This window comes from Bos indicus, chromosome 8 (genome assembly GCF_029378745.1).
Source record: "Bos indicus isolate NIAB-ARS_2022 breed Sahiwal x Tharparkar chromosome 8, NIAB-ARS_B.indTharparkar_mat_pri_1.0, whole genome shotgun sequence".
Lineage (NCBI taxonomy): Eukaryota > Metazoa > Chordata > Mammalia > Artiodactyla > Bovidae > Bos > Bos indicus.
This window is the reverse complement of record NC_091767.1, coordinates 61,860,677-61,887,543: the sequence shown is the minus strand read 5'-3', so window position 1 is coordinate 61,887,543 and position 26,867 is coordinate 61,860,677. Positions and strand designations below refer to the sequence as shown.

The following is a 26,867-nucleotide window of genomic DNA, read 5'->3' as shown; positions in this document are numbered from 1 at the left end:
TATGACTTGACCTAGGCCTCCTAACTCCGACTGCAGTAGAGTCCAAGACGTGCAAGTTGTCTGAAATTGAAGGAAACAGGGCTTTTAAATAATCTGTATATTTTAGAGCACACATATTTGTATATTCTAAAGGTGTTCTGTGAACTGCAGTATCAGTACCTGACAAAAGGCAACTCCAAGCGTTTGATGAAATCTAACCAATGATACAAAGGGTAGTGAGGTGGGGACTTGGAAGGCCTAGGCCCACGTGCAAGCTTGCCATCCACAACTGTCGATTCCCAGTGGTCCTCCCACAGGCTGTGCACTAGCAAAAGCGTTGGCTATTTGTGGCACGGCAAGGCCACCATACACCAAGGGTACGCTATTCCAGCAAGCGGAATCCCAAAGCCTGACGACAGGTGTGATGGGTGACCCTACACCTGCCCTGCGGCGGCGAACCGCTGCCAGGAGTTAGCCGGCATCACCTGACCCTCCGCGGGATTATTGAGAGGTGGTGCGGCCGCGTCTCCCTCACGTGACCGGGCTCGGCGGCGTCGACCGCGTCACGCCCCGCCCAGAGTTCTGGGTCGGTCAAGGTCTGCGCCTGCGCCGGCTCGCAGGCTCACCAACCTGCCGGCGGGCCGCTACCGGGCGTGGAAGCCGGGCGCCCGCGGCGATGGGTGAGTCGGGAGGCAGGCGAAAGGAAAACACGGGGTTCCCCCGGCCTCCGCGTGGAGTGAGTGGAAGCACGAAAGAGGCTCTGAGGAGGCCGTCTGCCCGGCCCTCTGGCTCGGTTGCTCGGCGCCCACCCCCGTCCGCGCGCGCGCACTGCCTCCCCTCGGTGCGTCCCGCTGTTCCCGCGCGCGCCATCCCGGGTGGGGTCCGCAGTCGCCGGGGCCAGCTCTACGCTCCCTGCTCTGCCGCCCGCCACCGGGCTTTTCCGGGCTGAGGGCGCCGTCTGGCTGCTGGGAAGAGCCTTTTCGGCAGAGGAGGCTGTGCTTTCATTTGGGTGCGCCCCGGGCGGGGAGGTGCCTCCCGGCGAGCCCTGAGAGCGGGGCGGGGAGGGGCCGGGCTTTGCCTGAGTCCCGGGAGAGCGACGCTGGGACCGCTGAAGGGCCCTTGCTATCTCGGGGCCTGGGATTCCAGGACCTCTGGTTCCGTTGAATGTCAGGGACTGGAGAGGCCTGGACGATCCTGTCCACTCCCCTCCCCTCCCCCTTAACCACAGACCGGGGAAATGGACGCCAGGGAAGCGGTAAGTAAGTTCAGCTACCCGGCCAAACAATGCTTGTTCTGCGACACCATGTTGCTTCGCATTGCGAGAAACTCCGTTGTACTAGGCTGGTTTTTTTCCGTGATGGTGGGGAAGTGGGGGTGGGCATTGTTGTTAATTGAAAATCTCTGTACCAATTACTAAGCTTAGTAGCTTATCTAGGTGGAGCGTGTCGATGCCTCAGCTGCATTTACGCTTTTCTTTTTTGCCCCTTTGAGCTGTACACATCTGGTCTTAATCCCCACCTGCAAGCAGTGAAACAGAAGCCCTTAAAGTAACTCTGTAGTGCCCTTGTTTTGAAAGAATTCCATAAAATCAAAAGGTGTCAGGACTGGTTGGGCCCGTTAGTGGTTCCAGAGCACAGGTTAGGCACTTTGGATCTGGAGTCACCTCGAGTGCATCCCAGGGAAAGATCACAAGCTGTTACCTTTAAGAGGGAGTGGATTTATCTGGTCTCTCCTTTGGTAGATTAAAGTTAGCCCAGAGAAGTGGAATTTTAAAATTATAGACATTGCTTTGTATTTATAGTAGCAAGATAGTGTCCTAACTAGAACTAGAATCCAGATTAATCTTGTTCTGAATGCTGACTCAGACGTGCTGACTTGTGGGAGTCAACATCCTTTGAGAATAACAGTTGCTTTCTCCCCAGTTTTTGCACAAAGACCTTTGTGCTGGCTCATTTCTCGGTCTTATCCCGTGGACTGTAAATTACAGTGAGCATTTAGACTTTACACTGTTTTCTTCTGCCGCAGAAGTTTAATTGACACTTGGAGTTTAATGAAAGTCAGCTTAATTAACTTTGTTTCCTAATGTTGACATAGGTTGAGTGTTTTAGGTAGCAAACAAATGTAAAATTATGGCAAATAAGTTTTGCAATAAATTGCAAAGAATTATTATCCATGTTAAAGAATTTAAATATATAGATCAGTTTAGCAAAGAAATTTAGTCATGTTCACACTCTAGATAAACACGCAAAATTTTAAATTTCGCTACAGAAGACTATCCTGCACACTAGCCTGCCTTCTGTTGCTAAATTGAGAACCTGTTCACACTATCCTGGTGTATAGGATGAAATGAGGGAGAAAGCTGTAAATCTGTGAAGTCTGGAAAGATTTCATTATGTTCCTTTTTCCTAAGTCCAGGCTTATTTTTTAAAAATCTGAAACCATAAATGTACACATGTTCTTCAGATTTCCTAAAATAATTCAGTACAGTAGTCAAGAAATGACTGGCTTCTATTAGCCACAGATTTGTTTGTTTAATAACAGACCCAAAGAGTCATGACAAAACTAATTGAAGTACTTTAATTTGCAAAATTTTGAAAAGTAATGCAAGTACCATTCCAGTCATTAAGGGTGAACGTGAACAAAATTGTGTTGTTCAGGTGTACAAGTATCTTGGTTTGTGTTATCAAGGATGTGTATTGTTAAATAGCTTGTAGCTTGTGACTTTATAATTGAGATTGTTATGTGTTTTGTATGTAAAAATGAAATTTTTTTACATTTACAAATTGTCACTGTGTTAATGGCAAATAACATACATGAATCTGGATGTTTTTGTTGGTTTTAACATTGGTTATTCCTGAAACTGAAGAAGAGCGAAGCATTACATGGATATAAAGTATTTCTATGCTAAGTTATTTTTAAAATGTTGGTTAATCTTAGATTGACAAGTGTAGTAGTAGTAAGAGTTTGAACTCATGTCTGGCAGCTGAAATGATAAGAAGAAAGGATATAAAAGACTGATCGATTAATAATTATCAAACTCTAGGCCCTGGCAAACTTCTCAAGCGTCTATAGGACAAATTTTCTTTAACTAAAAATGCTGTTGACGCCTTTAATTCGTTAAGAGCACAAAATGTAACCGAAGATCTGTTTTAAACAAATTAAAAAACTGTTGTTGTTTTTTCCAGTTCTCCCAAAGTCAGATTTATGCATACCTGCAAAAGTTGTGTGTGAAGGACAGCTGTCATACATGCAGATCATATCCTGAATTAAGGGAGACAGCTGTTGAAAGGGGAGTTAGCACAGTCAGAAACAGGTTAACAAGTTTAAAAATTGAGTCTTCAAATACTACACGGCACAATGCCAATACTATATAAATTACTTTTGGTATGAAGGAGGAAATCTATACAGCTTTTATCAAAAGTGCTTTTCCAGAAAAAGAGTCGAAATAGTGCAATCAGCAGGTCAAGGAGGCCCCAGCTAGATACCAGATGGCAGCTTCTCATATCTGTGCTGGAAAATCCTGTTTATCCTGGATGGACTAAAAGTTCAGAACAGACATTTTAACATTTCTGGCTTCATTTTAAGATCTCAGTTTCTTTCCTCCTCACTTTGTATTTCAGCATGATCCGGCAGAAAGATGGTCACTTTGAAAAGTCTGTGTTTTATTTTCTTTCTGTGGCGAGACTATTATGGAGCCTGGCTACTTCAGGCTTGTGTACATCCATGACCAGTGTCCCACTGTGATCAAAAAACTTAGCAGTGGACTTTGTGAACTTGGCTGCTTGCTGCTGCTTTGTTCTCCCACTGATGAAGGTCAGCCTCAAGGTGTTTTTGTCATTGAACCTTTTCAGACTGGAGGGTAGTTGTCAGATATCAAGGTTCATCCCTGTAGGATCTTTCCTACACAAGAAAGATTCTCATCTCCTGAGCATAAATTAAAGATATGCTGTGATGCACAAACCCTAAATAGGCCTGGACTCTGGAAAGGGTGCATGTCATCCCAAATCAAAGCCACTGTGGTGAAGAACAGGAGATGATACAGATGGTAAGGTAACCACCAATTAGACCAAAACTCTCCATGGAATGGCTTAAAAAGTAATAGTAAAGGTTTTGCTTAAAGCAAAATACATAGCCTTGAACACTCAAATTATGAAACAAAGAATACATAAAAGTAAGAAAATTCCCTTTAAGAAATTAGAAGAAAATAAACCCAGAGCAGGAGAAATAAGATGATAAAGAAGAAAAACAAAATTTTTGAAAACTGAAACATAGTAAAATTGGTAAATTTAAGAACTGGTTCTTTGCTGTGATGAGAGAAATGTAAATTAGGTAAACTGGCTACCCTGCTCAAGAAAAAGGGAATGTAGACACACAAGAGTAAAAGTGTTCTTTTAAATAACAAGTGCCTTATAAAACTAAATAAATCAGACTTTCTCTGTTCTGTCTAGGGAAATCCAGTTATCACAGTTGACTCTGGAAAGTGAACCTAACAGGCCAGTAACAATGGAAGAAATCGAGAAGGTCTTTGTAAAGCTGCCCTCCCCCAAAACACCGGGCCCAGATGGCGTTTCAGGTGACTTCTCTTAACTTTCAAGAAAAAGATAATTATGATAAGATTTAAATTGTTCGCCAGCTTAAAGAAGGAAAAATGACAGAATTCTTTTACAAAGGGAATGGAACGTTGACATCTCAACTTTACATGAAGGTAGTACTGAAATCGGAAGCTCAGTATGTTACGAATAATGATGTGAAATTTTAAAATATTAGCAAACTGTAGTGGTACATTAAAGGAATATTTCACTGTGGCCAAGTAGGATTGCAAGGGTGACAAATTGTCAAGCAACGCACTAACGTATACACCAAACAAATACATCAGAAAAGAACAATAGTACTTTATCCTTGTCAAGCCATCTGTTGTGCTGTAGATTACTTTCCTGGGTGCTTCCTATGTATTTATTCAATTAATTGGCTGGCCTGTGAGGTAGATAGCATTCTTATTTTGTAAACAAGGAAACTAAGCCATAGGGACATGAAGTAACTTGCTGAAAGTCACACAGTATATACATAGTTCAACCGGGATTTGAACCCAGGCAATTATCTGTACCTGTTAAATGTTACACTGGCTCTGTCTCCAGGGTCCATAGGATCCTCTCAGTAGCTTCCTGGAAGCAACTGACCAGAGTTCAAGATAGATTCCTAGGGTAGTGGTGGTGGGAAAGGGTGGAGGTGATCATAAAACAGGAATAAATGTGTATTCCCTTCTCATGTTTGAAAAAACTAAGAGGCCCTTATTGATTATTAGTGGCCAAAGCAAAAACAACACCCAGTTGTGGATATAATGGGTAATAGAAGTGAAGTCTGATGCTGTAAAGAGAAATATTACATAGGAACCTGGAATGTAAGGTCCATGAATCAAGGCAGATTGAAAGTGGCAAGAGTGAACAGGAGATGGCAAGAGTGAACATCAGCATTTTAGGAATCAGTGAACTAAAATGGACTGGAATGGGTGATCTTAACTCAGATGACCATTATATCTAATACTGTGGAAAAAAATCCCTGAGAAGAAATGGAGTAGCCATCATGGTCAACAAAAAGAGTCCAAAATGCAGTACTTGGATGCAGTCTCAAAAACGACAGAATGATCTCTGTTCGTTTCCAAGGTAAACCATTCAATATCACAGTAATCCAAGTCTAGGCCCCAACCAGTAACGCTGAAGAGGCTGAAGCTGAAAGGTTCTATGAAGACCTACAAGACCTTCTAGAACTAACACCCAAAAAAGATGTCCGTTTCTTTATAGGGGACTGGAATGCAAAAGTAGGACGTCAAGAGCTACCTGGAGTAACAGGCAAATTTGCGCTTGGAATACAAAATTAAGCAGGTCAAAGGCAAACAGAGTTTTGCCAAGAGAACACACTGGTCATAGTAAATACCCTCTTCCAACAACACAAGAGAAGACTCTAAGCATTGACATCACCAGATAGTCAATATCGAAATCAGATTGATTATATTCTTCGCAGCCAAAGATGGAGAAGCTCTATACAGTCAGCAAAAACAAGACTAGGGGCTGACTGTGGCTCAGATCATGAATTCCTTATTGCCAAATTCAGACTTAAATCGAAGAAAGTAGGGAAAACTGCCGGGGTCCAGCCCCGGCTGATCCAGAGTATTCGAAGGGGAGACGGTGTCGGCGACTATTTATTTATTTATTCATCAAAGATATAAAGAGTAATAGAATGAGGATAGCTCAGTAGGAAAATTCAGTGGAGAAAAGAAGCTGAGTAGCTTGGTTTACGCGGAAAATCAATATAACCCGTGACACCAGGTTAGCTCTGACCATGGAGGCCGCAGGCACCCTCTTGAATAGCGGAAGGTGCCCCACCTTAGACACCTTCTCGAGTGGGTCTTAGAAGCCCAGGCAAATAAATGGTCGCAGAGGATATCCGCGCTCCAGATGGAGACTCAGCTGGAAATTGAGGGGAAGAATGACATGGGGAGACCAAGCTTTGGTGAGCAAGGCCCGTAGCTTTATTTTCAACAGGGGCTTTTATACCCTAAGTTACACATAGAGGATAATAGGGGATGCAAAGTCAGCAGTTTTTGATCCTTATCAAAAACCAGGGTTTCTTTCCTGCAAATTTATCATATACAAATGGTTTAGGTGATTTACATCATCTTCTGGCCAGAAGGCTTATTAACATTTTATGACTCTTGACAAAGACTTATCAACAAAGACTTATTTTCTCTAAGAGTAATTATTTTGAGGTTTGGCGTCATCTTCCGAAGATAAAATTGCATTCCTATAGGGCGGATGTGTAATGGGTTTACAATAAAGGAAAGAATTTATTACCTTAAGGATCTAAAGTTACTAACACCAAGGCCACTACTTATTTTTTCTACATACCAACTATATTAATTAATACACATTCAAGGATACAATTCAGGGGATGTGGAAAGTTGGCAGCAAGCATTGGCTCATCAATGAAATCTTTTACTCGTTTTATTCTGACAGTTTCTAACTCTCTGAGAGGCTCTAAGCTATTTGAATATCTTAAGCTTCCCGTGCCTCTCGAGGCTGGGAGACTGTAAACAATCGTATGCATAGCTGTAGGAGTCCAAGTAAACTTGTCAGGCGAGTTAGAGAGCCATCTGAGGGGTTTGGATTTAAACACTCCTAGTTGCCCAGGAACTTTATTAATTGGAGCTGTAAGTTAACTCTTTGACAGAGAGAGCGACATGGTGGTGGGGGACAGCCCCCAGTAAAGTCAGAGGTGGAGCACAAAGCAATAAAGTAGGCAGACTCTGGTTTTTTTGGGGGGTAGATGCTCGAGAATATCCAGGGGGACTCCTGAGGCTCGATCCCACCTTTGCGTATGCCAAGCCTCCTTCCTCATGACCTTTGTCATGAGTGGAATGCCTCACCGGCTCCCGGCAGAAAACCACTAGACCATTCAGGTGTGACCTGAATCAGATCCTTTACGATTATACAATGGAAGTGACAAATACATTGAAGGGATTGATTAGACCTGATAGAGTGCCTGAAGAACTATGAACAGAGGGTTGTGACATTGTACAGGAGGCAGTGATCAAGACTGTCCCCAAGAAAAAGAAATGCAAAAGGCAAGATGGTTGTCTGAGGAGGCCTTACAAATAGCTGAGAAAAGGAGAGAAGCAAAAGGCCAAGGAGAAAAGGAAAGATATACCCATTTAAATGCAGAGTTCAAAAGAATAGCAAGGGAGATAAGAAAGCCTTCCTCAGTGATAAGTGCAAAGAAATAGAGGAAAACAATAGAATGGGAAAAATTAGAGATCTCTTCAAGAAAATTAGAGATACCAAGGGAACATTTCATGCAAAGATGAAGACAATAAAGGACAGAAATGGTATGGACCTAACAGAAGCAGAAAATATTAAGAAGGGGTGGCCAGAATACACAGAAGAACTATACAAAAAATATCTTCATGATCCAGATAACCACTGTGGTAGAGCCAAACATCCTGGAATGTGAAGTCAAGTGGGCCTTAGGAAGCATCACTACGAACAAAGCCAGTGGAGCGGATGGAATTCTAGTTGAGTTATTTCAAATCCTAAAAGATGATGCTGTGAAAGTATTGCACTCAATATGCCAGCAAATCTGGAAAACTCAGCAGTGGCCACAGGACTGGAAAAGGTCAATTTTCATTCCAATCCTGAAGAAAGGCAATGCCAAGAATGTTCCGACTACTGCACAAGTGCTCTCATCTCACACACTAGCAAGGTAATGCTCAAAATTCTCCAAGCCAGGCTTCAACAGTACATGAACTGTGAACTTCCAGATGTTCAAGCTGGATTTAGAAAAGGCAGAGGAACCAGAGATCAAATCACCAACATCCGCTGGATCATCAAAACAGAAGAGAGTTCCAGAAAAACATCTCCTTTTGCTTTATTGACTACATCAAAGCCTTTGACTGTGTGGATCACTACAAACTGTGGAAAATTCTTCCAGAAATGTGAATACCAGACCACCTGACCTGCCTCTTGAGAAATCTGTATACAGGTCAAGAAGCAACAGAACTAGATATGGAACAACAGACCTGGTCCAAGTCAGGAAAGGAGTACGTGATGGCTGTATAATGTCACACTCCTTATTTAACCTATATGCATAGTACATTATGCGAAATGCTGGGCCAGATGAAGCATAGGCTGGAATCAAGATTGCTGGGAGAAATATCAGTAACCTCAGATAGGCAGATGACACCATCCTTATGGCAGAAAGCAAAGAAGAACTAAAGAGCCTTTTGATAAAAGTGGAAGAGGAGAGTAGAAAAGTTGGCTTAAAACTCAGCATTCAGAAAACTAAGATCGTAGCATCCAGTCCCATCATTTCATGACAAGTAGATGGGGAAACAATAGAAACAGTGACAGATTTTATTTTTTTGGGCTCCAAAATCACTGCAGATGGTGACTGCAGCCATGAAATTAAAAGATGCTTGCTCCTTGAAAGAAAAGCTATGACCAACCTAGACAGCATATTAAAAAGCAGAGATATTACTTTAGCAACAGAGGTCTGTCTAGTTGAAGCTATGGTTTTTCCAGTAGTCATGTATGGATGTGAGAGTTGGACTATAAAGGAAGCTGAGCACCAAAGAATTGATGCTTTTGAACTGTGGTGTTGGAGAAGATTCTTGAGAGTCCTTTGGACTGCAAGGAGATCCAACCAGTCCATCCTAAAGGAAATCAGTCCTGAATATTCATTGGAAGGACTGATGCTGAAGCTGAAACTGCAATACATTGGCCACCTGATGCGAAGAACCGACTGATCAGAAAAGAACCTGATGCTGGGACAGACTGAAGGCTGGAGGAGAAGGGTTCAGCAGAGGATGAGATGGTTGGATGGCATCACTGACATGAGTTTGAGTAGGCTCCGGGAGTTGGTGCTGGACAGGGAGGCCTGGCATGCTGTAGTCCATGGAGTTGCAAGGAGTAACATGACTGAGCGACTGAACAGAGTGCTAGAAAAATGGAATCCATTTTTAATGGGAAACAAATTTCCTAGTAAATGGCAGGGGGCAGGGGCTTAAATTATCATTGTAGATGTACTAATTCTTAGAATGAATGCGGAATGAAGTGTTGGGGGTTACAGTGTAATTTGTCAGATGAAATTGCATAATAGCTCTGGGAAGACATTCTCCAGTTCATGTTTGCAGCCCAGTCCTGAAGATGGGCAGCGAGAGATGGTAAACAGATTACTTGAGTGGGAACAAATTTTACATGGTCTAGTTGATCAGTGAACATTTTTGTATCATGATGACTTGTTTCCCCACATAAACTTGAAACTGCTAGGACTTGGTTATAAACAGTCAGATGATAAGAACTTCATGTTCCTGAAACCACAAACCAGCGTCATGCTTCACATACTGGAGTCCCCACAAATGTCAGAGTGTAAGGATGTTGACTATTACCATAGTTCAGTTTTGTTCAGCAAGTACATGCCAATCCCATAAGAAAGATGCATACTATAAAGAGAAGGCAAAGTTGTTTGATATTTTATGTAGTGGAAACGAGCAGATCCGCCAAAAAAAACTGAGAAATAGAGGCTGTTGGCCGCCTTTAACCTTAATACACAGGAACTGGTAACTGTTTCATACGCAAAGAGCAGAAAATTAATTGGAAGAAAATAACTCTTTGATAATAGGTACTAAAAAGGTAAGATACCTGGTCATGAGAAATTTCAAGATCTGTGAACAAAATTTTAAATGCTGCTAAGGTTTCTAAAAAGGAAATAGGAAGAAAGCACATCCTTGTACAGTTTTTTGTTGTTTTTTTTTTTAAAGGTTCAATTTAAGAGAAAGTGACAGTTTTTTAAATTTATAAAGTCAACTTCTATGAAATTCCAAGATTTTGAGTGAGGAATATGACAAAAATACATTCTAGTTTACCTGGGAACTTAAATGAAAGTGGTAAATGAAAACCACAGAAGTTGTAGAAGGAAGTGTGGATTACTTATAATCCATGTTTATACTTCAAGAATAGTGAAGGTCTTCTGTGGAGCACACAAAACCTAGAAGCCAGAATCGGTAGATGTCATATCAATATTAGGAACTTCAGTATCACAAAAATGATACAAACTGGAGAAAGTATTTGCCACAACTTGGTTAATGTAACTAGGATTGATTTTCTTTAGATAGGAAGAAATCTTACAAATTAACAAAATGCCTTCAGAAAAATGGATAATGTGAAATTTTACAGTAAAAGAAATTCAGATGGTCAATAAAGCATGACCTTCAGATGAAAAATGCTCAATTTTGATCAAAAAATTTCAGTGACAAGTTTTTTTTCACCCATCAGATGGGCAGAAATTACTGTTTAATACGTGGTATTGGAAATGGTAGGGAAACTGGGAACTCGCATACACTTGGTGGAAATGTAAATCACAGTAAGGTTTCTGGGGGCAATTTGGCATAGCTTTCAAATTAAAATGTACTGCAGTCCATTCTAAAGATTTTACCCTACAGATAAACTTGTGAGAGTTCACCAGATGTAGTTACAAAGTTGCCCATTGCAGCATTATTTAAAAGGAAAAAAATCATAAACAGTGACCATGAATAGGAGATAGAATAAATTACATATATCCATTTGATAAACTACTATATGACCATTCAAAACACTGGGGTGTCTGCTGCTGTTAGCGGATTTTTAAATGATGGAGAGGTTGGTGGGGATGAGATGGAATGTGTGATTAGAGTCAGGCTGACTAGTAAAGAGGGTTTGTCAGTGGTCAGGCAGGAGATGAAGAGGACCTGGGCTAGGGCAGTGAGCCTGGAGGAGAGGACATATGTGTATTTCATTAATTACACTTTTATTTTTCTCTTAAGAAATATCTTTTTTAAATTGTGTTTTTTTAGTTTATTTTATTGAAGCATGGTTGATTTACAATGTTATTTTCTACAGCAAAGTAATTCCATTATCTATCTCTATATATGTATATATACATTCTCTTTCGTATTTATTACCATTGTGGCTTATCACAGGATATTGAACATAATTTCCTATGTATATGGTAGGATCTTGTTTATCCATTCTCTGTATAATAGCTTGCATCTGCTAATCCTAAACTGCTGCTCCATCCCTCTCCCAGCCCCCTCAGCAACCACAGTTTTTACCGTCCCTTAATTCCCCATCTTGATAGTACTAAGCAGCATTTAGAGATAAGTCCCAGTCCTCCAGCCTCTGCCAGAGGTGACGTTTGTTCAGGTGAACACAGTGTTTGGTGTCCAGGGGTAGTGTGGCTGCTCTGGTGATGGGAGCGAACAGTGAGAAGTTAGGGCCCTGGCGCTGTCTCCTTTTACAGGTGTGACCAGCTGACAGCAGGGAGAAGAGCTGACTCCTTTTATTACCTTCTTAAGGCAGGCTTTCCTTGGAGAAGGAAATGGCAGCCTACACCAGTATTCTTGCCTGGAGAATTCCATGGACAGAGGGGCCTGGCAGGCTACAGTCCATTGGGCCTGCAGTGGTTTCCAGGCATAATTTTTCTCAACTGAGGGCATGTTTATCTTTTCTAATAGAAATGTGATAGCAAGCCAGCTCCAACTGCAAACAGCCATTGGGCTAGAGCATATAGATGTCACATTTTCTTCTTAATGTAGTCTGTCTTCTGGGAGAAGGGCACACAGATCTTGGTATAACATGCCTAAGGAAAATAGTCTTATTTCTATTGGCTTCATATGAGAAAGGGAAAAACAAACCATAATAGCATCAGAGGGTCTTGGTATCATCATGAGGGTTTCTGGTAACGCAGGGCCTAGCCAGCTTTTGTGTTACTGACTGCCACTCATGCATCTCCCTCCACAGTAAGCTCCAGCCAGACATACTCCTAAGGAATGTGATCCTGCTGCTCCTTTGATACGGGGCTTCCATTTTAGCCTGTGCTGCCTTTGGCCAAAATGTGCTTCACCCTTACGTACAACCAGAGTCCTATTCACCTTGCAGAGCCCTGCCCAGAAGTCATAGCCCACCCTGTCTTTCCCTCCGGACAGCTAATTAATGGCCCCTTCCTCTATGGGACCATATACCTTGTACACGTCCCTGTGGTTGCATTTATCACACTGTGATCCAGTCATTTTCATGTTGTATCTCCCCTGAGGCCAAGGTCGTTTTTTATCCCTAACCTCTGAACGTTACAGGAGTTGAATAAATTGATTGAATTAAAATAAAATCACTTAATAGACTGAGGAGACCAGTGTAAAAGCAGGCAAAGAAGAAGGAATTCCTAACAGAAGTAAATGAAAATAACATCTTGATAATGTTATCATGCGAGTCTGAATAAAGCAAACAGAAGAACACAGTTCAGAACTCGCTGTGTCCCCAGCATACTACTGGGACCTGGCTGCTGTACTCTGCAGCTGACTTCTGCCCAGAGCGCGGGTGGGCAGCCATGGCTGGTTACACGTGTGGAAGCAGCCTCAAGGAGGCACAGCAATTTGCCTTTGGTCACTTGGGAACTTATCACGTCCCCCTGTCGGCCTTTTGTCCTCCTGGTTAGACCTTTAGATTTATCACTGTCTCCAGCTAATTCAACCTGAAAAATATAGAATAGGAAAATATAGCATTATTATTAAATCAGAAAATATAAAACTAATTTTGGCTTTCTATTTCTTATCTAAATATATTAATGAAAACGTGATTGTGCCATGTCAATAAAAGTATTCTCCCTTATTTTTTATTTTTTCTGTGATACTTTATTGATCAAAAGAAGGACTCGCTGCTATCCAACACTTAACACCATTAAAAATTCAAATTAATATACTGAGCCTTAAGTGTAAATACTCCTTCATTTTTACTACCTGTATGACATCCTGTCAGTTGGCTACGTCTTCATCTATGCAGTGCGTGCCTTTCTGTTCCACATTTTAATTTTGACTCTGTATTTCTGTTAAGAGCACTGTCGTACTTGTCCTGTAGATGAGTCTTTGTGTACCTCTTCTATTAATAACTGTTTCCCTAGGCTGTATTTCTAGAAGGAAAATTAGAATCGTGTAGGTGTGTTCTGTATTTTCTGTCACATGTCTGTGGCTTCTGCACGTGTGAACTGAACATACGCTTTCTGATTGTGCGCCTCACTCTGCACTCTGCTCTACCTTCACGTGATGACATTTCTCTTTAACACCTTTTGTCCTGAATGGTTAGCAGTTCACAGCAGCATGTGTGTGGTATGGGGAGGAAAGAACAATAAATTTGTTTGGGAAGGGGGGTGGTTTTATTTTGGTCATATGTCAAAGACCTAGATGGTTTATTATGTGGCCTGTTTTATTCTTGTAATTACTTATAATTGAAACCCTTATATGTATTCTTTTCTAGGTATGTGGTTAAAAAAAGAAAAAATGTATCCTAAGATTTACCATCTTAACCAATTTTAAGTATAAATTCAATTACATTAAGTGTATTTACATTGTTATAAAACAGATCTCCAGAAGTTTTCATCTAGCAGAACTGAAACTGTACACATTACTGAATAGTATAACTCTGTTCCCACCTCCCCCAGCCTCTGGTAACCACCATTCTTTCCACTTTTCGTCTCTATGAATTTGACTACTTTAGGTACTTGTGTAAGTGGAATTACGTGGTTATTTGTCCTTTTATAACTGGCTTATTTCCCCTTATCCTTACAGTTGATTCATGTTGTAGCATATAACAGGATTTCCTTCCTTTTTAAGGCTACATAATATTCTCTTGTGCGAATATACCACGTTTTGTTTATGCATCCAGACACTGGGGTTGCTTTCACCTCTTGGCTCTGTGAATAGTTCTGTGAACTTGAATGTGCAGACATCTCTTGGAAACCTTGCGATGAATTCTTTTGGATGTGTGCCCAGAAGTGGGATTGGTGATGGTATCATATGGTAGTTCTGTTTTTAATTTTTTGAAGAACTGCCATACTGTTTTCCATAGTGGTTGCACCATTTTACATCCCCACTCAACAGTTGTTCTTTTCTTTTCTAATAGCAGTTGTCCTAATGAGTATGAGGTCTTCATTTGCATTTCTCTGACAATAAGTGATATTGAGCATCTTCTTGTATGTCTGTTGGTCATTTTGTATATCTTTGGAGAAATGTCTGTTCAAGCCCTTTGCTTGTTTTTAATTAGGTTGTAGATGACGGGCAAGGAGTAATCTGGCTCTTTTTAGAAAGTGTATTTATTCCAGGGGTAGGACCTTGCCTTCATTCCATTCAGTGGGCTAAGCCTATGTATTTAGGCTTCAGATCTTTTTCAGCATGGTCTGGTACAGCCAGTCTGTCCCAGGACAGCCTACCAAAGTCACTGCCATCTGTGGTGTGACAACAGGAACATAAACTCTGGAGGCAGACTTCATTTCAAGATGCCAGACCCACCAGTTACTAACTGTATCTTGGATGAAGGGGATATTGGTTTTTCATTTGTAAAACTGGGAATGTAATGTTTATGGAGTTGTTTTTGAGAATTAAATATGTGAAGAGTGTATAGTATATACCTGCAGGCTGTCTTTGACCCTGTTCTCCCAGCCTCCACTTCACAAAGTATATACTTGCTGTCCCTTACCTGTGTTCCCACAGTAGATATTTATCATAGAAGGTAGTACACTGAAGTGATTGTCTACCTTGGCAGTCCTCTGTTAGATTGCAAGTTCCTTGTCTTTGAATCTGTAGCACTTAGCAGAGGACCTAGTTTACAGTAGATACTAAGTAAGTGTTAGCAAACAGAATGATCGAATGTGTGTCTTGTTATTTTATTACTTACAAGAGCCCTTTGAATCTGTTTCAGAAGGATAATCGCATGTACCATTATGTAGTTTAGGCATTACATATGATCTAGTCCAGTGGTTCTCAAATTTTTTGGTCCCTTTACAAACTTAAAAAAATTTTGTGGAACCCGCCCCCCCCCCCTCCCCAGCCAAAGAGCCTTTATTTGTATGGATTAATATTCATGGTCTTAGAAATAAAAACAAAATTTTTAAATATTTATTAATTCACTTTAGAATAACAGCAATAAACCCATTACATGTTAACATAAGCAACATGTTTTCATGAAAAATAATTATTTTCCCTCCCCCAGAATTAATGAGAAATATGTTTTACAGTTTTGTAAGTCTCTTTAATGTCCGACTTAAAAGGTCAGTGGCATCTCATATCTACCTCTGCATTTGATCTGTTGTGGTAAATTGATTTAGTTGAAGTATATGCAGAAAATCCAGCCTTACGCAGATATGTAGCTGGAAAAAGGAGGACCCCGTGGACTGCTGAAAGGGCCTCAGGCCGCCCCCCTCCCCAAATGTAATAGAGTCAAAAAATTGGAGGAAGGATTAGGGGAATTTGTCATATGTTTAGTACTGTATATAAAGGTTTACCTATTATCATTTTGTTGTTTGTAGGTTAGAAAAGTCCTTTGTGACGGAGAAAGATCTTAAGCAACATGATGGATTCAGAAGCTCATGAAAAGAGGCCCCCAATCCTAACATCTTCAAAGCAAGATATAGCACCTCATATTGCAACTGTTAGTGAAATGAAGCATTACCTGTGTGGCTGCTGTGCAGCATTCAACAACATAGCAATCACATTTCCCATTCAGAAGGTTCTCTTTCGGCAACAGCTGTATGGAATCAAAACCCGGGATGCGATACTTCAGTTGAGGAGGGACGGATTTCGAAACTTGTATCGCGGAATCCTCCCCCCATTAATGCAGAAGACAACCACACTGGCACTTATGTTTGGTCTATATGAGGATTTATCTTGCCTTCTCCGTAAGCATGTCAGTACCCCAGAGTTTGCAACCCGCAGCATGGCCGCAGTCCTTGCAGGGACAACAGAAGCAATTTTCACTCCACTGGAAAGAGTCCAAACATTGCTTCAGGACCACAGGCATCATGACAAATTTACAAACACTTACCAGGCTTTCAAGGCACTGAAATGCCATGGAATTCGAGAGTATTATCGAGGCTTGGTGCCCGTTCTCTTCCGTAACGGATTCAGCAATGTCCTTTTTTTTGGCCTTCGAGGTCCCATAAAGGAGCACCTGCCTACAGCAACGACTCACAGTGCTCATTTGGTCAATGATTTTATCTGTGGAGGCCTGTTGGGTGCCATGTTGGGAATCTTGTTTTTTCCAGTTAATGTTGTAAAAACTCGCATGCAGTCTCAAATCGGTGGGGAATTTCAGTCTTTCCCCAAGGTTTTCCAAAAAATCTGGCTAGAACGGGACAGGAAACTGACAAACCTTTTCCGAGGTGCCCATCTGAATTACCATCGGTCCCTCATCTCTTGGGGCATAATTAATGCAACTTATGAGTTCTTGTTAAAGATTATATGAAAGAAATTGGTTCAGTGCCATTTGTCGACTGAATAGACCTAAGATGGATGCAATTCGGCCTTGTTTCTAATGGGCCAAATACAAATTGGTGTCCATATCCAGGGCACAGTGAATTCTGGGCAAAGCTATTTTCCTTAAGCCCCAGCAAGTTCAGAATAAATGGTTTCAGTAGGAAAATTTAAAGGTTTTTTTTTTTTTTTTGAGCAGGGTGGGATTTTTAAAATCATTATCTGAGACCTTTAGGCTAGTTGCCTTATTACTAGCTGCTCTCATAGCTTTTGACAAGGAAACAAACAGCCAAGGTATGATTCTCTTTTCCAGAAGTCTTCTGTACTGAAACATAAGTGGCCATGACCAGCCAGAGAAAAGGCTCTTAGGGTCCCATGAATTCTCAAACTTCTGTTACTCCATTTCTTGCTTCTCTGCTCTTAGGAATTGCAAAGGGTAGTTTTTGTGAACTTAAGCATGTACATGGTAGAACAATGGAGCAGAACAGAGAAGAAAAATAGTTTATTATGTGTAGGCTTTTCATGATAAATTGCTTGTATTCATTTTGAAACTAAGCACCTCTTGTGATGTTCATTATCTGAGTTATTTGTCTAGACATGGTAGACTCAAGCATCTAAGGTTTGCTTTCTAGGGTTGAAAGTTTTCTCTGTAGTTCTGAACGTGACTTTAAACCTTTCCAAAATATTTTTATATTTCACTTATTTCATTGCCAAAAGATCTGGAGACTTAAATTTTGTTAATTTTGTTTCATCCCATTAAGTTTCATATTGCAGGTATCCCCCACTTTTCCAGAGTTTCTCTTATGCCACTTTGCTTTTACATAAGACCTACATTAGTACCTATTTTCACTAACCAAAAGTTGATTTTTGCTTTTACAAAAAGTAATTGCTTCTTCACTTTATACCATTTCGACTTACAAAAGGTTTCATGGGAATGCAGGGGAAACCTATAATTGTATTTCAGATCTAGCTCTGTTAAGCTCAACTTCTTTGAATTGTTTTTGCCAACTTAGTGAAGAACTTCGAAGTTTTTTTTCATTTTTCCTTTGAGTATTAGTTTGTCGTTTTCAAGTATCCTATTCTCTTGAAACTCTCTTTAAAAAAACAACAAAGTGCTTCCATTGTATTTTGGAAGTCTATTAATCAGACCTCAGATTTTTTTTTTTTTCTGGTTTCTAAGTGTTCCAGAGAAGGAGGAGAAAAAACTCAGGATAACTTTCACCCACAGTGTTAAGCTGTCTTTTTTATTTTACTCTTGGAAATAGAAACTTCTGTTAGGATCTTTACATTTTGGGAACTCAGTTTTACCATTTTATCATTTAAATAGTAAGACAGTTTAAGAGGATAAGGCTTAAATAAAGATATTTGAAATACTTTAAATTCAAGAAGTTGGTGATCGCTGGGTAGCATAGTTATCCCTTACCTAACAGACAAAAATTTGCTTGTCAGAGGAATCAGATTTTAAAATATTTTCTTCCAGATAAAAAAGCAAAGTGGTTCTTTCAGTTGGTATTGAATAACTAGTAAAACATACCAGATACCCTAGAAAAATGGTTAATCAGTTTTTTAAAAATCCACATCTGTAAGTATTATGTAGTTAAGATTGCTTTCTAGCATTTGACATGGGCAGAGCACCTAGCTGTTATCACCAGTTTTTCATCTTTCTGGATAATTGCATGTGAATATGTGCACATGCTGACCAAAATAAATCCAGGGCCTCAAATGATAGTTTACTCAGTTTCTGGACAGATAGTCCAACAAAGATGTTTACCTCTCAGTGCAGGATGGCTGGTCAGGTGACAGGACCATCGTCCTTCCGGCTGTGAAGGGTCGGGGGCGGCGTCAGGTGTTTGCCAGGTGGTAATGAAGCTCGCCAGCTTTACAGAGGCTCTTTGGGAATGTTGTGCTGGAAATGGCAGTTTATTCTAGAAACGAGGTGCAGGTGCAAGGATTTGAGAAAATAAGAATTTAACGCCAAATGAGAGTAGCATCTTTTGGCCTATGGAACAGTCAGGATTTAAAACAGATTGAATTTCAGGGATGGGTGGCAAAGGCATTGTGGTGCCTGAACCTCTCGTTCTCTTGTGTGTCCCATGCTCGGGGGCATATCTGGGTGCTCAGCGTGTGGTGGGCGAGTGAGCCTGGGGTCACGCCCTGGCCCTGACTCTCCTGGCGTTCAGTTCTACAGGGCTTCCTTTTGCCTATACACTCCATGTAGGTGATAGAAATCTAAATTCTAAAGCACTTTTGTGAAATAGAAGTGAAGTGAGAATTGGAAGGCTGCTTTGGTTTCTGCTGTCTCAAACGTGGCATTTAAAAACAATAAATATTTTTTAATGAATTTAACTCACTTTATTGATTTCTTTGTCACTTTTTACAGCTTTTGAAGACCAAACTGCAAATACATTACCAGGGATGGTTTTGTGTTGTCCTGTAGTTTCTTAAATTTGACAGAAAACTCAACAGAACTTTTGGTAGCCAACAGCTTTGTCTGAAATTTAAAAGAAGTCAAAATGTGTTATTAGTAAGTAAGAGATTCTAACTATTGTTTTTACCTTCAGTGTGAACTAGTATGGTAATAATTTTGAAAAGGCAAATAATGATCGAATGACTTTATCTGAAAAGCTTTAAAAGTGGCCTTTCTGTTACATATGTGGTGCAGACGGCTCAGAGCACAGGGCAGTTCGGGTCTTGCCTCCTATACTTCATTCTGATGCCACCAGAAATATGTTATAGAGTCTATACTAAACACCCTTAGAGTGGTATGAGCCCTCAGGACTGCACTACAGAGTAAACACAACCTCTATATGGTGGCAAGTGTGTCTTCATTTCTTTAGTGGTCAGAGATAGTTGGTGCTTTTGTCTCAACAGTTAATATTACATATAATTACCTGCTATATATTGTGAACTGTGCAATGAAACAGAACTGTGTGTATATAATCAGCTTTGGAGACCTGAAATTCCCTAGCTTGATAACATGGTGAGACTCAGTTATCAGGCAATACAGACCTTAAGATGACGACGACGGTGGTCCTGGAGGCCTTCACGGTAAGCCAGTCATACTGACCAAGACTATTCAGTGTAGGTGAAGTACTGTCGTGTGAGGGGTATGCAGTCAAAATGAAGGTGCAGTGGCGATCACATTTAAAGACAGGGTAAGCACTCAGACTTGACTCTTTGAAAATAATCTGTTTTCTCATGTGCTTATAAATGAGTATCAAAGACTTGAATAGGCATTCTCCTTAAAGTTGAGGATTTTTAGTTTTTAATGCTGCCTTTTTGCCTAATACTGAATATATGCTTGCCTAAATGGCTCCCAAATTGTGGGGGAGTCTCTGTATGTTTCCTTTTTTAAAGTTTCATTATTAAAAGTGGTTAAGCACGCAAAGCTGGTTTTGTTTGATATTTTCAGTTTTGTGACTATATCAGTTTAAATGAAATTCTGTTAAATGTTTCAGAGGTAATGTGCTTCTTTTGGTATTTCTGTTTGGAATAAAGTTTTTTTTGTTTTTTTTTAAAGTCCTTTCTATTTGGTCTTCTCTTGTGGTTGGGTTATGGTTACTAGCACTTTCCTTTCTGTAGTAGGTTAGTCTCTTAGTCTTTTTCTTGGTAGAACATTTAGCATGCTACCTTGACTCTTAGTGACTCCACCTCATAACTTTGTAGGTAAAACAGTTCTTCATTGATCCATTTTGTTTAGTCAAGAAAAGTTAGTTAGTTTTGGTCAAGAAAAATAAGTTTCTTTTCAAAATAGGTTGACTGCAAAGCATTTTTTTTCTTTTTAAGGATTTTTCCAAATAAACTTTTCCCTTACTGAGTATAAACTGTCTTGGTAAATTCAGCTTATTAATACTTTGTATTATAATAATGTATCTTCAGGTCATGCTTATTCCCAAGCTAAATGGTCTGGATATGGGTGCTTTCTGAGCTTTTTATATCTGTTTTTCATTTTGCTTGTTTCTGTTAGGAGACTGTGAAATCATATGAGCTACACTGTTGGTTTACACATTACATTGTAAGGTGCTCCCTGACCCTTACAAAGGGATAGTTGAGCTTCCCTGATGAGGGACCACCAGATGAGGAAGCAGTTGCCATACATTAATAATTACTCTAAAACATTCCAGTTTTAGAATTTTTAAAGACATTTATCATAAAAGTGAATATCCTGAACTCTAGAATTGATGAAAGGGGTGTTCAGCACATCTTCTGATAAAATGTCATTGTAAACTGCCTGCAGAGTGAGGGGAGTAGAGAGCATTTCTCACAGTGTGACGCGGGGTGGGGGGCCTGGGGAGGTCTGTAGCTGCAGCACCTCCCAGTCTCCAAAGGCTGATCCCAGCTTACTTCCTTCAGAATCTAGTTTCCAGTAGGGAGCTTTTTCTGCAGATAACTGTATCTGATTCTGAAGTAGAAATGGATAAAATAGGATTTATCAGGGTTCTCCTCTCCCTTCAGTCCATTCTTTATTATTTCTGTATTTTTTTTAGATCAAGTGATCCAGGCCCTGTCTCCCTTGTTGTCATCTGCAGCTAAAACTGCCCTGCCCAGCCAATGGGGACTTCTGTACTCTCTGGTCTCCCAGCCTTGTTCATGCGGAGTCCCACTGTACTGGTTCACTCAGTAAGTCCTGCTGATTGCCTCCAGATCTCAGTTCAGATTTCACTTTTTCGGGGTTGTCAGCTTACACTTAAGGACCAGTTCGGATCTCCCTCTTACATACTCTTGTGGTACCATATTCCTCTGCTGTTTTCATAGCACTTACCTATTTTATTTATATTGTCATTATTTGATGCCTTAGCCTGGTGGCTCAGACGGTAAAGCATCTGCCTGCAATGCTGGAGAACCCGGGTTCGATCCCTGGGTCGGGAAGATCCCCTGGAAAAGGAAATGGCAACCCACTCCTACAGTACTCTTGCCTGGAAAATCCTGTGGACAGAGGAGCCTGGTAGGCTACAGTTCATCGGGTCGCAAAGAGTTGGACATAACTGAGCGACTTTACTTACTTAGCTTTTCAAATGTCGGCTCCACAAGGCAGAGACTCTGATCTAATCAGTTTCCACAGTTGCAAGCACCTGGCACAGTGCTTTACACCTGGTAGATATCTGATAAATACTTCTTTTAAGAATCAAGAGAGTGAAGGGACATATGAATATTCAGCATCACAGCAATCTGGAATATCCTGTCTGACTTTCATTCCTTGATGGGTCATAGAAGTTGTTGGAAACATTTTAACACTACTCGGGCTGCTATAATAACATAGACCGAATGGCTTAAGGGGTTTCCCTGGTGGCTCAGTGGTAAAGAATCCTCTTGCCAATGCAGATGTGCCTTTGATCCCTGGGTTGGGAAGATCCCCTGGAGAATGAAGTCGCAATCTACTCCAGTATTTTTGCATGGAGAATCCCATGGACAGAGGAGCCTGGCAGGCTACAAGTTCATGAGGTCTCAAAAGAGGTGGACACGACTGGGCAACTAAACAACAACAAATAGCTTAAACAACAGACATTTCTCAGTTCTAGACATTGAAAAGTTCAAAATCAAGGTGCTGGCAGATTTGGCTCTTAGTGTACAGACTTCTGTGTCATCACATGGCAGAGAGAGAACCTCTTGACCTCATGTAAATGTAATCCTCCCCGCAGGCTGCCCTCTAAATACCATCACATCGGGGGGTCAAGAGTGCCACATACAAGGTGGGGCACACAAACCTTCAGGCTATAACATACATGTGCTAAACTGAGATTTTTTTCCTCTCCTCCTTTACCTTTAATGCTTAGTTATCTTTTTTTTTTTTTTTTTTAATATATGAATATAGTCGATTTACAGCATTGTGTTAGTTTCAGGTGTATAGGAAAATGATTCGGTTATACATTCTGCTATCCTTTATCCAGCCAATGAAACAAGTCTGCTTGAGTCAGGATTCCAATGTACAGGCACTTCATTTTTCTGTTCTTGCAGCTGTTTGTGAATTGTGGAACTCAGCTGAGTCAAGCTGACTGAGAAGGGCAAGAAGAAAGTATTCCTTAAAATTAGTTTGTCATTGATAGCTGCTTTGTTACTATAGAAGTGCCATGACTTGTTTAAAGCAGACCACCTCAGTAGTTGCTCTTCCTTTTACCATCAACGTTCAGTTTAAGTTCTTTTCAGTCATTAGTCAGCAGTGACTTGCTCCTGACAGAGTACACCAAAAAAGGGGAATGCGTTTAGTTAGACTGAGATGCTAGCTAACTTTTTGTTTCAAATGATAGGAAAAAGAAACTAATTTCTTTCAAGGGTCATCATATCTGTAGCAATAGGTGGCTCCTGGTGTATAGCTTTCTCCTTTCTCTTTGGATAAAAGAAGTTTGCAAACTTTGCTTATCCCTGTCATACTTTGCTGGAAGAAGAGTGATTAATCAAATTTCAATACCATCACATTTTCTTGGGCTCCCCTCATATTTCCCCACTAGAAAACAGCCATAGGACAAAGTTGGTATATAAGGGATCCAAGTACCTTTCATTTGTAATTTGTGTGTAAAATTTGAAGGTAATGAGTGAAAATGAGTTAGGAAGTGAGGGCCTAAACTTGGAGATATAATGGGTGTGATAAGCCTTGAGAAAGCTAAGGCAAAGTCCAGGAAGATGTAAAGCTTTGCTGTTGCTGTTTGGAGCCCTTCAAAACTTCTGCCACTTGTGGTTCGGGACCAGAAAAGCATGGTGCTTTTACATTTGGAAGCAATGCTGAATACAGCACCTGAGTTTGTATCAGTTCAAACTAGAGAAAACAGTAAGCCCAATTTCAGTTTGTAACTTTTATAGTTTCTTTGGCAGAATGCCTGACATCTCAGTACTGTAAAACTGCCCTTTTAAGGACAAATCATTTTGAGTTACAAGATTCTAGAATTGCAGATAATACAGAGTATTGGCTGCCTGAGACAAGTTCCTAGGTACAACGTTAAATTTCCCTTGATTCCCTTCTGGTTCCCAGACTGTATTAGGTCTCCTTCTGTGGCACGTGATGACTGTTTCAACTCCAGGACTCTGACCAGGATGTATCCCCGCAAGACAGTGTGAACTCCTTGAGGGCAGAGATTGTCTGATCTCTTTATCTACAGAGTAGAGGTTCTCATAATACCTGCTCAGTGAATGCATCAGAATCTGATCCCAGATGTTGTCTTTATCACTATTCTCCCTGTTTCAGAGACACTTTGAATTTCATAGGAATTTGTCTTTTAAAAATTATCATGGGGAATACATAATGTCTGAGTCCATTTATGTGAAGTTGTACAACAGGGAAATCTGGTAGGGAAAAAAAGTGGTTGTCTCTGGGAAGGGACACGAGGGAACTTTCTGGGGTGATGGTAAATAAGAATATTTTAAATAGGGGTGTGGGTTATATAGGTGTATGCATTTGCCTAAACTTATTAGCACAAGTACCATTAATATTTGTGCACTTCATTGTATGGACATTTTACAACAAAAGAATACTGAACTTTAGTTAATAATATGTATTGCTGAGGAGTTTTAGAAGGATGGGTGTTAATAACTGCAATTCATTCATGAAAATACATCAAAAATAAAGATGGATTGATAGGTGGATAGACTATTGGATAATTGATATAACAAGCTTAGTAAAGTGTTGACAGTTGAGTCTTGGTAAACATATATTCCCTGTAAAATTCTTCCAACCTTCCTGTATGTTTTGAACATCTCATAATAAAATGTTAAGAAAAATCATTAGGATGTTGTCACAGTATTTGATGTCAGCACATATTGAGAGACTCGATTCAGTTCTTTTAGTATACTACTAATTCTTAGATTGCCATGAAATCAGGACACCACATAGAAACACCTGCTGGAAGGGAACACAAACCTATGGCATATTACTAACTTAACCGTCCCACTAGTCCTACTAATGATGTGGTGGCCACCAGCTCCCTCTCCTCAAGCCCAGAAGACATGCCAGATTGGGACAGGACTGGTAATAAGCTGACGCTAATAAGCTGATGTTTTCCTTAAGACTACCCCAAAAGTGAGTGGTTTACTCACACCTGAAGTGACCAAGGTAGGTGGGCATCATGATTTTCCTGCCAGTACTCTGCAACTTTTAATAAAGGCCAGGAAGTTGTTCTTTTATACAAATGTTTATTGTATACACACACAAAATCTCTAAGGTAATAGCTCCCTAAGAATAATGTGTTCAGAACAGATCAGACACTTTGTATTTAAGAAAGTATTCTTTTTAGAACAAAATTTGGATTCATTTTACCCAAAAACTAATCTTTTATAGGGATGGGCTTTTCCAAGTTAATGTAAACAGAGCAGGCTCATGTACCCATAATTTAAATAGCTTTCAAAAGAGACAGCCATCCATCCCCCACCTGCCAAAAAGGGTTTAAAAGCTGTTCTGAGTGGTCTGTACTCTGGTTAGAGCTGCTACCCCTGTTCTCAACTGTTATCCTGTCCGCAGCTGCTGTAAGCTGTTTGGAGCTCCCTGTGTTTCTGTAGTGCCTCCTCTCATGTAGTTAGAAGATAAGCCACACAGCACCAAGTCTGTTCCTGAGAAGATAAGATGATCTTAGCATAATTAACTGCTCAGTAACGTAAATACCATTTGAAAATAGGGACGTCTTAGCTCTAGCACTTGGTGAGAGGACCAAGTATAGCTGTAGCTGACGGGAAGCATGGTTATCCCTCTCTGAACCTCCAAAGTTAAGATATTCTCCAAACTGGCTTTATCTTCACAGAGATTCATGGAACTGTCATCCATGAAAAAACTAAACCTGAACTACATTTTCTATATCCCTGGTTCTCAAACTGTGGTCCCCAGATCTTCAGCATCAACGGGGAACTGGCTAGAAACACAAAATAGGGGCTCCCACCCCAGAACTGTGAAGTCAACATCCCTGGGTGTCAGCCTAGCAATCTTTTAACAAGCCCTCCTGGTGATACTAATGCCTGCACCACTTTTCATGTTCTCTGCCGGAAGGGAAGGGCCTAGAAGGAAATTTCTTAACCATTAAGTTTTTGGAAATTTGTTATATCAGTAATAGGAAATGAATATAAATAGTTCTTTAGTATTAGTGAATGCCAAATCTCTTCTATTTAAATAAACTATAAGTAATCTATGTCAGTCATATTTCAGGAATAATTGAAATAGTGATCATTAATGCTATGGTTAAATTATCTAAAGAATGATTAATTTCTCCAAATAATCTGAACTGAAAGAGATTCACTCTATTTTCCTTTTCAATGACTTACCAAAAGTTAGCATCCCATGTAGGGGTAAATTAAATTTAGCATGTAAATTTAAAATAGCATGGCAAAATGAACGGTCACTCACACTATTAAATAATACAAGATGTCATTCTAGGGAGCAGTGTGAAAAACATGTTCTAAATTTGTATGAGAACTGATCACTGTATACAGCTTGACAAAAAATTATCAACTATGCTTCCTATTGGTATGAATAATTTTCACTGAATAAATCATTTATGAAATGACACACATTCATATCGGAGAAGGCAATGGCACCCCACTCCAGTACTCTTGCTTGGAAAATCCCATGGACGGAGGAGCCTGGTGGGCTGCAGTCCATGGGGTCAAGAAGAGTCAGACACGACTGAGCGACTTCACTTTCACTTTTCACTTTCATGCACTGGAGAAGGAAATGGCAGCCCACTCCAGTGTTCTTGCCTGGAGAATCCCAGGGACGGGGGAGCCTGGTGGGCTGCCGTCTATGGGGTCGCACAGAGTCGGACACGACTGAAGTGACTTAGTATAGCATATACACATTCATATTGAATAAACTTGTAAATGGCCAGAACTTTAGTGAACAGATGTGAATGGTTCAGATCTTAATAAATGTGTTTTCAGTGTAAAATGCCAGTTCTGTGTTTTACAATAGCAGCCTTCACAAAGTGCAGTGTGCACATAGCAGTGGAAAGACAAGGTGAACATAAACGTGCAGGAGGTAATGTAGAACTTTGATTTTTTTGAAGCTGAAACTCCAGTACTTTGGCCACCTCACGCGAAGAGTTGACTCATTGGAAAAGATCCTAATGCTGGGAAGGATTGGGGGCAGGAGGAG

The 26,867-nt window shown here is 40.5% G+C and overlaps 1 protein-coding gene across 8 annotated transcripts; it reads left to right on the top strand.

The window, feature by feature from the left end:
• Nucleotides 1-522: 522 nt before the first annotated feature.
• Nucleotides 523-20,189, top strand: SLC25A51 (solute carrier family 25 member 51). 8 transcript variants are annotated; one of them, XM_070794785.1, is made up of 3 exons: nucleotides 523-659; nucleotides 4,428-4,552; nucleotides 15,859-20,189. In XM_070794785.1, exon 3 carries the CDS (start codon nucleotides 15,900-15,902, stop codon nucleotides 16,791-16,793), a length of 894 nt encoding a protein of 297 aa, XP_070650886.1. In that variant the 5' UTR covers nucleotides 523-659; nucleotides 4,428-4,552; nucleotides 15,859-15,899; the 3' UTR covers nucleotides 16,794-20,189. The 8 variants fall into 8 exon arrangements, with proteins under 8 accessions (XP_070650886.1, XP_070650888.1, XP_070650887.1 ...); XM_070794786.1 differs by lacking the exon at nucleotides 523-659 and adding an exon at nucleotides 666-820; XM_019966229.2 differs by lacking the exon at nucleotides 523-659 and adding an exon at nucleotides 844-1,234.
• The last annotated feature ends 6,678 nt before the right edge of the window (nucleotides 20,190-26,867 follow it).

What these genes read in the sequence shown, in the direction of transcription:
- SLC25A51 (XM_070794785.1), top strand. Translation starts at nt 15,900, where the DNA reads ATGATGGATTCAGAAGCTCATGAAAAGAGGCCCCCAATCCTAACATCT.